The sequence below is a fragment of the Passer domesticus genome, chromosome 1, assembly GCF_036417665.1.
Source record: "Passer domesticus isolate bPasDom1 chromosome 1, bPasDom1.hap1, whole genome shotgun sequence".
Classification (NCBI taxonomy): domain Eukaryota; kingdom Metazoa; phylum Chordata; class Aves; order Passeriformes; family Passeridae; genus Passer; species Passer domesticus.
In genome coordinates this window covers 73,128,131-73,141,481 of record NC_087474.1, presented here as the reverse complement: position 1 = coordinate 73,141,481, position 13,351 = coordinate 73,128,131, and the positions used below count along the sequence as shown (strand labels likewise).

Genomic DNA, 13,351 nt, shown 5'->3' with positions numbered 1-13,351 from the left:
TTAGGATTGTTGCTCCGTGTCCGTTGTCACAATTTTTGGATTCCTAGCCCCATCACAAAAAGAAAATTCCCTGCCTCCCAATCTAGGCTTCATTTTTTAAACAGAAACAGAACCTGAGTAAATGGACCAACCTTTCTCTCACCTCACAATATTTTACATCTTGTCATGACACCAGAGACCTGCAGGAATCTCAGTGGAGGGAAGTTTCTGTCCAGAATTTAAAAGCGTTTACTTTGCTCCTGCTGCTTTTCATCTCTTTTCTCTCCTCCTGGTGTGTATTTTCCTGCCCTGCTGACTGTGGTGCTGCATACTAATGGAGCAATACTTGGCCCATCCCCAGAGGAAGTTGTGTGCAGGTTTATTGAGGAACAGAGGGGTCAGAAGGAATTTCACCACATCCAATAACTCTCCTACTAGTGGGATGCCTTCAGGTAGCAGCACATGATTTGATCCCAGCCATTTCTATTGCTATAGCCCTGCTGAAAGAGCACACATCCAAAGAAACTTAGCCAACACCCTCTCCCTCATTATATATATATTTATTCCAACAGCTTACAAAACCAAAACACTTATGTGTTTTCTAAAAGGGCTTAGAGAAGGAGGCCTGTCCTGCTACATCTCTTCTGCTTGTGAATCAGGCTGACAACCCGCAGATTTTGTTTCTTGCTGTAAATAGGTGAGAAAGACTGGGCTGATCTTCCAACGCAGATAAGTGATTTCCTTCAGGGGGTGTAAGAAGAGTGGCAGAAGGGTTTTATTTTCATTCCTCGCGCGATTATTGTCAGCTCCTTAGCAGCACGACCATTGGATTGCACAGTATGCTTGGTGAGAAAAGCCTTTTGCCCCAGGATCATTTCCTTTCATTTCTCGGGCCAGCGCAGAGGTAATGAAGAAGCTAAAGACCTATGCAGCTGAGAGAGCCGAGCATTTGTGTTGCAGCGTTTGGCGTTCCAGGCCAGATAGCGACAAGTGGGCAAACCCTACAGTGGAATTAGGTTGATTATTATTTATCCTTGTCTCCAGGTCTCGGGTGGGTGGGGTGTTTCTCTCCCGCGGCTGAGAGCACCGGAGCCGCGCTGCCGCCCTCTCCCGGCTCCGCTGCAAAGCCTGCCAAGAGCTCGGCATTCCCGGCACAGCCAGCCACCGCCTGACAGGCAAACAGGGGGAAAGAAAACCAGGGAAAACAAACAAACAAGCATCGAGGAGAAAATGGAAAAAAATACAAAAAAAAAAAGGGGGGGGGGAAAGGCAGGAAAAAGGGGAAAAAAAAGAAAAGGGGGGAAAAAAGGGGAAAAGGAAAAAAGGGGGGGAGAGAAGAAAAAAAGGAAAAGCAGAAAAAAAACCAAAGATAAAAAAGGGGGGAGAGAAGAAAAAATGAAAAGCAAAAAAAAACCCCCAAAGATAGAAAAAAGAAAAATGAAAAAGGTAAAAGAAAAGAGATAAAAGAAAAATATATTGGGGAGGGGAGGGGAGGGGAGGGGAGGGGAGGGGAGGGGAGAGGAGAGGAGAGGAGAGGAGAGGAGAGGAGAGGAGAGGAGAGGAGAGGAGAGGAGAGGAGAGGAGAGGAGAGGAGAGGAGAGGAGAGGAGAGGAGAGGAGAGGAGAGGAGAGGAGAGGAGAGGAGAGGAGAGGAGAGGAGAGGAGAGGAGAGGAGAGGAGAGGAGAGGAGAGGAGAGGAGAGGAGAGGAGAGGAGAGGAGAGGAGAGGAGAGGAGAGGAGAGGGCTTGTTCTTGAGTGTGTGGCCAAGCACTGGAACAAGATCTCAGGGAAGCGGCAATGGTCCCAAACCTGTTGTTGTTCAATAAGCACTTGTACAATGATCTTAGATATGTAGTTTCACTTTTAGGTTGTTCTGTGTGGAGTCAGGAGTTGTACTCAATGATCCTCATGGGTCCCCTCCAACTGAGAATATTCTGATTCTAAATATTAGCACTAAGGCTTAATCCCACTTAGTTACTGTGCTTGCAGGACAGGATCTCAAAATACAATAGCAATATATTAGCAAATGCTAACATTTGATGAAATAAGGCAAATAGACTTTAGTTGTACCATATTTTTTCTCATGAGGGTTTTTCTAAAAGAGTATCAAAACACTGTATGAACTACCAGCTCTAAAACAGTATCAGTTCCAGCTACCAATTCTTGCTCCTGGGGCAGGGAACATTTTATGCCACACACAGTGTAAGACAGCAATGTAAAAGACAGAGAGGGCAAGGGATACAGAAAACACTATCTCTATTTCAGAGCTCAGAAGAGAAGCACAAAAAGAATAATGGGAACACCCAAAGTCACTTGTGCACTGGACAGAGCTGGGGATATTGCATAGAAGCATAAGCACTTTGATCTGTTCCATCATGGCATTTCAAGGAAGTAGGAGAGGAGCTGAGGGCAGATGCCTCTGTGCTATTATTGACACAACATTTTTCCATTTTTACTTGTAGGGATTCTGGAGAAACAAAGACTTTCCTCTTCATGTCATAACTGCTTGGAGGTTCTCCTGACCTTTGTTTGCCCCTCCCATTTTTCCAGGTGATTAAGCTGTGCAGTCAGAAAGCATGACTATGATGCCAAGAAGCCAGCAATTTTAACACCACAAAAGGATAATTGTGTAATACTTCAGGCCATATCAGTTTCAGCACAGACTGACCCTCAGCTGGTGATGACAGAGCGCCAACAGCTCCCAGCACAATGACTGACAGAACTGGGACATGGCAAATTGCACTTTCAAAGCCTGCAGCAGAACAAGAGTTAGGGGACTCGCTTTGCATTAAAACAGGCTTGTACCATATTCTTACAACAAGGGATAAAGTAGGACAGCACATGACTACTTCCCTTCCAAACCATTCCACTTGAAGCATTTTTCATCCACCTCCCATCCTCCTTTGCTGGCTTATGAAAGACAGTTGCCCATACTACTAATGTAACATTGCCTGAATTCTTACACTATACCACACATTTGTACTAAATTAAAGAGATTTTTTGCTACCTACAAATGTCACATCAATTGGAAGAACAACTTAGGTGGTGACATCTACCAGTCTGTGAGTAACCTCAACTCAGTGGTGCAATTAAGCCTGAGTATATTACTGCTGAACTAGGGGTCTCAGTGTTGTACCTGGAAAGACTAAGCCATAATTGAGGCACTCAATTGTCCAATATTTTGACCATCCCCCCAAAATATTTGCTCACATTTTCACTAATTGGGTGCTCTGTAACATTCCAAACCTGTATGGATGTGATGCTGCCTCAGTGTCAGCAACTGGGGCACCACAGGTAAGATCCTGAAAGGGAGACCCTGGAGGTAACCAGAAGCAAACACATAGGTGAAATCTAGGTTGTCCACTCTGGGCAGAGAGGAATCTGAGTTGCATTGCTCAGCTTCAGGATGTCTCTGCATTTTTTGCCACTTACTATCTAGCTTTAAAAAAAGACTTAAAAAAATAGTTGATCCTTTTCCCCCAGATCCCAGGAAGTTTGCAAACTCTTCTCAGCTGGTGTGTGACTCTCCCTGTCAACATTCTCCCTGCAGAATATCCCCTGGTCTGAGGGAAGGAGCCCTTCCCTGGGAAGGGAACTTGAACCCATCCAGAGCAGGAACTGAAGGGAGCCTGACATCTCTTGCTTTCCAGGACTTAAGGTAAGCAACTCCTATTACAAAGACAGGCTTAAACAAAAATTACAACATTTAGGACAAACTCCTACTTTCAAGAGATCACTTACCTACTAAAGTGATTAGAAAATTCCCTCCTCTGGTTCTGAGCAAGCCACTCAAGAGAAGGGTAAAATACCTGACATCTCCTCTTGCCACCCAGTTTCTATCAGGCAAGTGAATGTGGAATGGAGAACCCACCTGGGCCCTTACTCTAGGAAACGAGGATTTGACAACTCAAATTCTTTTCTTCTCTCAATTCTGTAACATTCTGGATGTGTGATTAAACTCTCAGTTGTTGAGTCCCAGTGACTCAGTATGTGTATAGTAAAACTAGTTTCCTGTTCCTGGACCTTTTAAAAAAATTCAGTATTCATTTCAGCTTGTGCTGACAGCTGAAACTGTAAGAAATATTAAACTAATATTTTTATTTTCAGAGTGTGCTTTGAACAGAGCAGCCTTAATTGAAGAGTTATTTTAGCAGTTCATTTCCCAAAAATAACTAAATCATTCTTTCCAAAATCCATGTACAAGCTGACTCATAAGATGAAGTTCTACTCAAGCCATGGCATAGCCACAGTGGATTTAATGCAGAAGTAATTATCTCAATTTACATGGAGACTCAGTGGAAAAAAAAACCCAAAAAGAAATCTTTTAGAAGTAGTTAACAATCAGACTAAAAGCAGGGGCAATCTGGAGAAAAATATTTATGTCTTTAATTCTTGAATAGCTGTAAAAAATTCTGTATCAATGATGGAATTTTCTATTCAATTACATGGGGTGATTTAAATACATAAAAAGGTAATTATAAAACTTCTGTTAGATTTTGCTTAAAGTATAGTCAAAAGAGACTATAATTTAACTGAAACTAGAATTTCAGACATGCTTTAACATGTTTGCAGTGTTGCTCCCTGGAGATTCATCCTGTACAGATCAGGTTTTTTAGAGATTAGATGCCTGGAAACAAGAGAGGTTACAATATGAAATGTATTCAAAAACCTGGAATTAATTTTATAACTTTTGCTAAGAGAATTGATAAGACACAGCACAACTGGCCCAACATCAAAAGATCTGTTTGTAATTACTACTTTCTATTACAATAGCTTCCTGTCTACTACCATATGGGTAACCATTGACTCACAACAGTAGAAATGTCACTCTGACTCAATACTACTAAATGCCATTTCCAGAAAAGGAAATACAAGCATTGAAGTGGCCAAAAAAAATGGAGAAATTACATACTTTGGTATCTGCTTTATGCAGTCTGAGACATTTTTTATCAATTCTTTTAAACACTACACAATGGAAAGTGTGTAACATGTAAGTTAATTTAAACCTGCTTTGCCATTATCATGTTAAGCAGTTGACAAGGTTCTGATATAATCAGTGGTACAAAGGTCCCAAAGTAAAATCCTAAATAGTCACTACATAAAATATCACTTTAAAATAGAGTTACACTTGGTAAGAATCCTAATTTATCAGTAATTATGTATCGCTAAAGAATAAGCTGATGAAGGATTTTCTTTCACACATTTCTTGCTTCTCCCTTCCATGACAGTGCTAAGCCCATGTGAGCTGTGCCTGCACTAAAAAAAACTGCAAGACTCAGTACAGGAGAAGCAATCAAGGATGGAGTGACAACAAAAGCACCAGATGCCACTGATGCCTCTTCCACACTTCAGTCTCCAGGCATCACAGCAACAAGGAACCCTTCTGACTCCAGGGTTTCCTAGTAAAGACACATTTGAAGAGGCACAGTCACTCTCCTAAGAGATAAAAATAAAATGCTGATACATTCTATTGTCAAATAAGTCTGTAAGATCAGAATTACACAGTGTTAGGGTATTTTACTCCAGTTATACAGCCTAGATCACATTCAGCTGCCCATTTAGCCTAGCACAAATCTCATTTAATTAATCCTCAGGGTAAGTTCCTTTCAAACAACTTCTTAAATGTTAATGAAGGCCCATAATTTAATCTCCTGTTCTTCCATTTATAAAGTGATTTTTAAATATCATTGAAAGACAGCACTTGGAAACTAACAGTCCACTGCAAAGACTTCCACTGAGAAAACAAGGTGAAAAAAATAGCCCTGTCCCCAAACACAGAAATTGTAAAAAAAAAAAAAAAAAGGCCATGTCAAGGTTTGTAACAAATTTTACTTATAGAAAAGCATCATTTCACAATAAAAAAGCAAGATCTGTTGGACATTATAAAGACATGGTATATCAATTCAGAATGCAACAGGTAAAGCACACCATAATACTCAGTGTAAAAGGTTTGAGACACACTACTGTATTTAGCCAGTTACTCCTGGTGCCTCTTTGTAGATATTTTCTTAATTACAGGATATTTTCTATCTGCTTCATACATGTCAGAAGTATATTTTGGAATATAAAAACATGGAAATGTTAAAATACATTGAAACATACCAGAAAAATCAAAGCCAGGACCCATTTCTCTCTATACACAAACAGCTCTACCTCGTATAATAACTATCTGTCCCATTATTGTATTCCCACTTACAAAAAAAGATTAAAAAATGTCTTGATGCAGAAAATTTTTCCATCTTCTCACTTCTGCATTCATGCAATTCCATGACCACGTTTCCTTTTCCAAATACTAAGATGTAAAATTAACAGTTACTTTTCCTGGGGCTTTTCCAACATCTTCAGTGCTAATCTTCCAACCATTAGCAAACTGTATAAGGGGAAAAACATATAATTTAACAGTTACAACAACAATTTGTCAATTCATTTTCAGATACTTCATCCAAGTGATGCATGGGGAAAAAAAGTAATACACAAAATATGATTCACTCCATCTCAGTTTAATTAAGCGAATAAGAAATCACACACAGGAAGTTAAAGAAAAGGATTGTACCTGACACCAGCAATTAGCCCTGCAGGCATGAATTTTCTGGAGTGGTAAAATCTTGTTCCCATGACAGCAGTCAGTGCTCCAGATGTAACTTAAATGAGAGATTGTACAGTCCAGTCAGCAGAGATGCGTGTGTGGGAGTAACATAATTAAAAACCAACAGAACAGAGAGAAGTAGCAGCATCAAGTAAAAAGAAAAACAGGGTTACTGCACTTAACAGACTAAGAGAATCAATAAATTGTGCAGATTTTAAAATGTTTCTGTTTGTAAATAGTAAGTATTCTATATCAAGTTCTAGCAGACAGTGCTCTCCATATGCTTCTGCACATACTTCTCAAATTTGTTTTTCAAAATGTGTTCTTTTTGAGACTGGAAATAATTTATGATACAGTGGTCTAGAACTCACTCCTTCTCCACACAGGCAAATCACTAAACTTGTGCACACAATTCCCTCACTTCTCAAAAAAGGGAGAGAGCATTTGTCTAACTTGTAGCAACCATGTGTAACATGTAGCATCATGTTTAACTTGTAGTAATGTTCTGAGAATTAACTAATTTGTTTTCAAATGACTTCGAAAGGGAAGTGTGCTAAGCATTACCAAGGTGAGAGTTAATTGTCCTGACCACTTGACACAGAGACAGAAGCCCGGTAGTTTCACTGCCTCAGTAAGATAGAAAGGACAGTCCCTGAACATGGTATCTCAAATAAATACTGAATGCTAAAAAATATAAGAAAAACATACACTGATGATATCCTCATCCTTAGTAGGCACCTGCTACCCAGTGGTAACAGCTACATACTTGTTGTTCCAACTCTTATCCCCTACCATTGCTTCTATGTGATGACTGGTCCTGCAGGATCCAGTTCATCTTCAGTCCTAGCCATAACATCCTTCTTCCCTAACACCAGCCAAAGTATTGTCACTGACATCTATTAATCTCACATAATGAGATATGTAAGAGACTGGGACCATAGTCTAACACACAATAAAACAAAAATATTTCAGTATTAAAATGCTTCAAGCTCTAATTAGTAGCCTGTCTTCAGAATATGCACACCTCACAATGAAATTTTGTTTCAAACAGCAGCAGTACACATCTTCTCCAAAAACTTTAAAGCATGAACAGGAAAATACTCCATATGCTACTGAGCTACAGAAATGCATCTGTCTCTCACATTTGGGAAAACACTTCATCTCATACTTCTTAACCTTGCTGTATCAGCAGTTTATTAAGTTATTAAGGTTTGACCATGCACAGCTTTTGGCCTGGCCAGTAGGTGTGGAAGAGGACTGCCTGTAAACAAAGCTGAAGTGGAGAGAAATGCTGGGCCTTCCCCTTTCACTTCTGACTTTCACGTGTCAAAGAGGCAGATGCTCTGTCACTGCTCCAGAGAAAAAATGCTGTAGTCAGTGGTGGCTCTTTAAACACTGACTAAGCAGTAACTCTCCACAGTTACCTTCTCAAATGGGGGGCAAGGGAAGCTCCAGTTTTGGGAAGGAAGAAACAGCATTACTGAAGCTTGATTCTCTCTTAGATCTCCCCAGGCATCAACACCTTTGCAATTTCACATATTTGTCATTTATACAAATAAGCCAATCACAATCTCTGCCATTTTCTGTGATAATAAAATAGTCTGCTAGGGGTATGGTCAGTCTGAAGGGGAAATCTCACTTCCCAAAATATTACAGCCTCCTGCGGGATGCTCAAAGGATCCAGACAAAAATATCAGAAATCCATTTATTAGCACTTCCCTTGCATTAGGATCCTTCAAACACATCAGTATGAGACAGATCCATGTTGGCAGCCACCAGGTCAGTAAAGTTTAGAAAGCACTGAAGTTAGATTTGTAGCATAATCATTGTTTAACTCTTCTGCAAAGACTTTTAGGTACTCATTTTAAATATATAGGGTAAATAAAATCCTTTTCAAATAAAATTTTAAATTACTTACTCAGAGAAACCCAAATGTTATTTGGATTCTGTGAGACCTGATAAGCACCCAGTCCAGCCAAACTCCCAAAGAAAAGGCCAGCAGCTAGTGATGGAACACTACCTGAATAAATAGAAGATAATGCATGCTTAGAAACTTGAAGATTATCCTGGTCAGCAGCTTAACTGTTTTGTAAAACACCAAAAATTATAGAAATAAAAAAAAAGGGTATTCATCATTCATTGACATAAAGAAGATTAGAGAAGGGGGGTTTTCAGATATTGGGACCATGCTGATCAGCACCAAGAAACACTTCAATTACTCTTGCATAAGATACATACAGAATTAGTATTTAGTTCTCTAACAGAAAAGGCATTAGCACATTCTTGAAAGAATAATGAGAACAACAAAAGAATTGGTGTTTTCCTTGCACAAACTGAAGCATGTTACTTCAAAACAGTATTACAAAAATTCCTTGAGAGGCAGTAAAATAGTAGGACTAAATTGTAAGGATTTAAGATCAGAAAAAGGACACGTGAGTGGAATTGGGCAGGAGGGCATTGAAAGAATTGCCAAGGAGCAGGGCGTAGTTGAACTAGAGAGGTCCTATCTCCTAAGTACACCTGAGATTTGAGCCAAAGGTAGCTGCAGACTTTGCAAGAAGGTTCCCTGAAATGCACCTAAACTTTGAATCAAGTCCTCAGTATAAATGATCATCCCAAGCTTCTAGAAAATAAAGGATACCACACCTAAACTGGTGATTTATAGAATATATCAAGTAATGAATTAGCATGATCACTGTGAGTGGTGAATGCCCTCCATAAGGCCAATGGAGAATTAAGGTCAATGCTACTGAAGGTGGTTCTTTATACATTCCATTTCTGAGGTCACCTTCCAAAGACTTGAGATTGAAAAGCTAAGCTGATAAAGATCTCCTCTCAATGTTAAAGGAGGACTGTACATTGCTTCCAGAAAGTAATCATTTTTCAATCATCAACAAGGTTGCTGTAATATTGCTTTGTATCCTGCTTGTGGTACAAAAAACAAGAGACAAAGATGACAGAAAGCACCTGATGTACTTGTACATGTGCAAGGAAAAGGTACACACTCTACTAGGTGGCTGCTTTGCACAGAACATGAGTTTAAAACAAATCTGTGGTAGCTACAATGCTTTCCACAAGCCTGGGAGCCAAGAAACATCCATCATTTCCTTGAATTTTACCTCAAGGCATTGTTTAAGCAAATATGACACATACACTTATAGCACAACCACATCACCTCTGGCTAAAGAAGTTCCTACATCTCAAAACACAGGGACCCAGAGCACTTGCTAAGTGAAGACAGAAAAATCAATCAATGAATCAATAAGTCACCCACTATTCACTCACTCACTCACTCACTCACTCACTCACTCACTCACTCACTCACTCACTCACCCCTTGATTGCCATGTTCTCATACTGTTCCAAAGGCACCAACTACTGCCCCCTGTCTGTGTGGGTAGACAGATCGGGTTGTAAAAGAACAGATCAGATAACTTAGTTCTATGCGTGAAAGTTCCATTTTCTTTTGGTTTCTCCAAGTTATTAATAAGCACACAACAGCTCCTTTGTATGGTTGTTTTTTTTTTCTTTCCTCTCCAGCAGTTACCACACGAGTTTCTGTTCCACTTCAATAATCCTGTGACCTGGATTCCCTTGCCTGAGCATAACCATGTCCTCCCAACTCGGTTCCAGAGGACAAGAAAGACACCCATCATTTCACAATGGCCTTGGAGAAATACAGATGCAATTAGTTACTTAAGTTCCCAGTATTATCCTTTCTGTTCTAAACTCCACTCACAAACCAAAGGATAAATCCAAGCCAATGGAAAAGAGACTGGAATAGGCACTAGCATCTATCTAGAAGAGTCTGACTTCAGCAATGCCCCTTCCTATCATAAAAACCAAGACGGCTTAGGGATTTTCAAAGCTGAAAGAGACAGTGTTGCATCAGGAATGAATCCACAGTTCTGGCTGGAGGAGGGTGAACTCAGAAAAAGGACAGGAAATGAAAGCAGTAGGTCAGAGGGTAAGCTTATGATGCAGAGCCCAGAAGAGAAACAAGTTTAAGGACTGATTTGCACTGTTCAGCTCTAGTTGGAGAAAAGATAGTTCTGAAAGCTCTCTGCAGCTTGCAGTATACTGTTATCATCAAAGATTAAAATGGGAATAAATCTCTTAAGGAGGAAAAGTGGTGATTTATGTCACTTGAAGATACAGAACACTTACAGAATGCTTGTATTTTAAAGAGCAAGGAAAAAAGCCCTTCTGAAGCAAACTTATGACAGTTCACCCAAAGAGCACAGGCAGATATCAGCATGCACCAGAAAGCAGATTATGGCCTTATCAGCCCAAAGCACCAGCTCAACTCAAAATCCAGCACACCCCACCAGCAGCAAGTTATCAGCACATGGCACAAACCGATAAAATTTACATATGGGTCAACTTCGAGATAGGAGGCTTTCGTAAAAAGCTGCCCAGCTCACACCAAGTTACTGGGGAGAGGGAGGAGGGGGTGTGGGGGAAGAGGGAGGGAGATGGAAGCACCTTTCGGCACCCTACCTGCTTTGGCATAGCCAATGATCCCTCCTGATGCCACCAGGGCGGCGTAGCCAAAGCCGAGCCAGTCCACTGCCATGCCGAAAACTGGAAGAGAAAATTGGGGTGAAGATCAGCACCTCTTAACCTTTTTCAAGGGAGGAAAAATTTTAAAAGCAAAGCATTTTGCCATGGCGGGCTTTTCCACAAGCAAGACCTGCCTAAAGCCTAGGCCCCTGGCGAGCCCAAGAGACGAAGGCGCTTTGCCGGGAAGGCAGCCCGGGGGCACAGGGACACGGCGGGTCCCACCTGGCGCTGCCCCGCTCCGCAGCAACCGGGGCGGAGCAGGCGGCGGAAGGGGAGGCGGGCAGCCACGCACCGCCCAAAGCTTCCCTTTTCCGGCTGGTCTGGGGAAGGGAAGAAGCGCTCCGAGCGCGAAAAGCAAGCGAAAACTCACCCAAGAGGCAGGGCAGGGTGAGGCTCTCAGCCAGGGGTTGCGGAGGACGAGGCTCTGTGCCTTTCCATCTAGCTGCAGAGCTCCCGGGAATCCCCCGCACGGCGGGAGGCGGCTGTCGGGGATGCCCGAGCAAGTCCTGGTGCCTGCAAATGGCTCAGACAAACCAGGTTTTGTGCTCATGTTCAGTGTGGGGCAAAGCTCCTGCGGAACTGCAGTCCTGTGCACCTAATCCATCCCGGTCCTCATCCAGAAGTGGGGTTACGTGGCACAGCTGAGTGTTTGGGATTGGGTTTTGGTGTAGCACGAGCTACAACTCTGGCAGCCTACAGCTTCCAGCTTTCATCAATAATTTCAGTGTAGCTCTTGTACGGAACACTAGGACCTCCAAATTACAGACTACTACACCAGGAAAAGCAGCCTTCTCCTGTAAAAGTTATTCAACAGTGGGAGATGGAAACACTTTGTAAAGAAAATGTTTGGCTTTTTTTTTTTAGTCTGGAAAAATGTAGAGATGCTTATAACTCCCCACTAAGCTGAACTCTTTCTCTTTTCTGAGTGCTGAAATGGATTTTCTTAATATAAATAGTCCTCCATGATATTACTCCAATTGCCCATGCACCTCCTTCTCATGGATGTTTCACCATATAGAAAGAAAAAGTACTCCTGTAGCCAGATCCCTAAACTGAAGGGCTTTGATTCCTCTTCATAATAGAAGGCATCAAACATGAGAGGCCTGTACTTTCTGCAAAACGCAGCTTTCTGTAGCTGCATTTCAGATTTTGCCATCTTTATGAATTAGCGTAATGGTCAGAAAGTGGGGAGCACTTTAATTCCTTTCTTGGCCTCAGTGGTTTCTCAGTAGGAATCTCCTTCCTCCATGCAAAGTGCCACAACTAACACATATCTAAGCTGTAGTGGATGGTATTTCCATTTAATTCAAGCTATGTAATAGCTATGATGTTCAAGCTTCACTGGGCTCTGCTTCGTGATCCAGCACAGGGATTCCCCAAGAGGGGAAGCAGAGAACTGGAAGAAATCCACAGCAGCTTGGAGCTGTTGAACTCACCTGGGGCTCAGGTGAGATGCTGCTCCCTGAGGTGTTGTTCCTTGCAGCTATGGCTCCATCTCCTCTCCCAGTGTCATGCACACCCACCCCTTCTGACAGGGACAGCTTTGTCACTGCTGACATCTCCTCTGCACTGCTGCCTCCCCTTTACCATTCTAAGCAGTTCCCTGAAAACTAGAATGGAAAATGTGCTGAAAAGGAAGATGTACACAAAGATGCAACCACAACAAATTGCCAAGTACTCATTAGTAGTAGAGTATTCACTGAAGGTAAAAAAAAAAAAGGGTTTTCCCCTAAGGACTGTTCTTCTCTGTCTCCAGTTCACAAATTGTTCTGAGTCTCATGAGATGCATAATTCTTTGTTACTACACAGGGGGTTGGGATTTTTACAAATGTGTAATATTTACTTCTAAGTCCAAACTTTAGAATCCAAATTCTATGGAAATTTTGCTTTTTAATCTTAAAATTACATGCAGACTGGATTTTTTTCCTAGTGCTTCTGCAAACCTGCTTCTGCAATTGTGATAACTGTGTCCATGAGCTCATGTATTTAAAAATTCAAACAATAAAAACTGCTTTAGTAGTGGCAGACATTTTTGTCAAGGACATAAGATAAGCACTATCAAATAGACAAAAGACTTTACAAGTGAAATCACTGAACACAATTCCCTTATTTAATCTTATGCCTTTTAATTCTTACATTTACTGTAGAAGCCTTAGGAATTAAAAATCCGGCACCTTTATGGCACCTTTCTGTCAAGTCAACAAACCATTTGAAGTCCTATATTT

At 41.3% G+C, this 13,351-nt stretch overlaps 1 protein-coding gene and 1 long non-coding RNA gene across 5 annotated transcripts; one reads left to right on the top strand and one right to left on the bottom strand.

Annotated features, from left to right (window-relative positions):
* The first annotated feature begins 2,412 nt into the window (after nucleotides 1–2,412).
* LOC135303072 (uncharacterized) lies at nucleotides 2,413–5,538 on the top strand. Its single transcript, XR_010364605.1, has 3 exons — nucleotides 2,413–2,528; nucleotides 3,529–3,636; nucleotides 5,207–5,538. It is a non-coding gene; the product is annotated as an uncharacterized LOC135303072 (long non-coding RNA).
* Nucleotides 5,539–5,787: 249 nt separating this feature from the next.
* Nucleotides 5,788–11,429, bottom strand: LOC135303053 (transmembrane protein 14C-like). Of its 4 annotated transcripts, XM_064424311.1 has the most exons (6): nucleotides 11,261–11,429; nucleotides 11,064–11,147; nucleotides 8,483–8,584; nucleotides 6,532–6,619; nucleotides 6,303–6,348; nucleotides 5,788–6,230 (listed from the first exon to the last, which is right to left on the bottom strand). In XM_064424311.1, exons 2-6 carry the CDS (start codon nucleotides 11,137–11,139, stop codon nucleotides 6,222–6,224), a joined length of 321 nt encoding a protein of 106 aa, XP_064280381.1. In that variant the 5' UTR covers nucleotides 11,140–11,147; nucleotides 11,261–11,429; the 3' UTR covers nucleotides 5,788–6,221. The 4 variants fall into 4 exon arrangements, with proteins under 4 accessions (XP_064280381.1, XP_064280370.1, XP_064280362.1 ...); XM_064424300.1 differs by having other exon boundaries at nucleotides 5,788–6,348; nucleotides 11,257–11,413; XM_064424292.1 differs by having other exon boundaries at nucleotides 5,788–6,348; nucleotides 11,261–11,410.
* Between the last annotated feature and the right edge of the window lie 1,922 nt (nucleotides 11,430–13,351).

Bases quoted from the DNA above. Each gene is read 5' to 3' on its own strand.
- LOC135303053 (XM_064424300.1), bottom strand. From the start codon at position 11,139: ATGGCAGTGGACTGGCTCGGCTTTGGCTACGCCGCCCTGGTGGCATCA. The intron at 8,585-11,063 runs GTAGGGTGCCGA...CTATTTATTCAG, and splicing joins CATTGGCTATGCCAAAGCAG to GTAGTGTTCCATCACTAGCT. The intron at 6,620-8,482 runs GTAAGTAATTTA...CTCTCATTTAAG, and splicing joins TAACATTTGGGTTTCTCTGA to TTACATCTGGAGCACTGACT.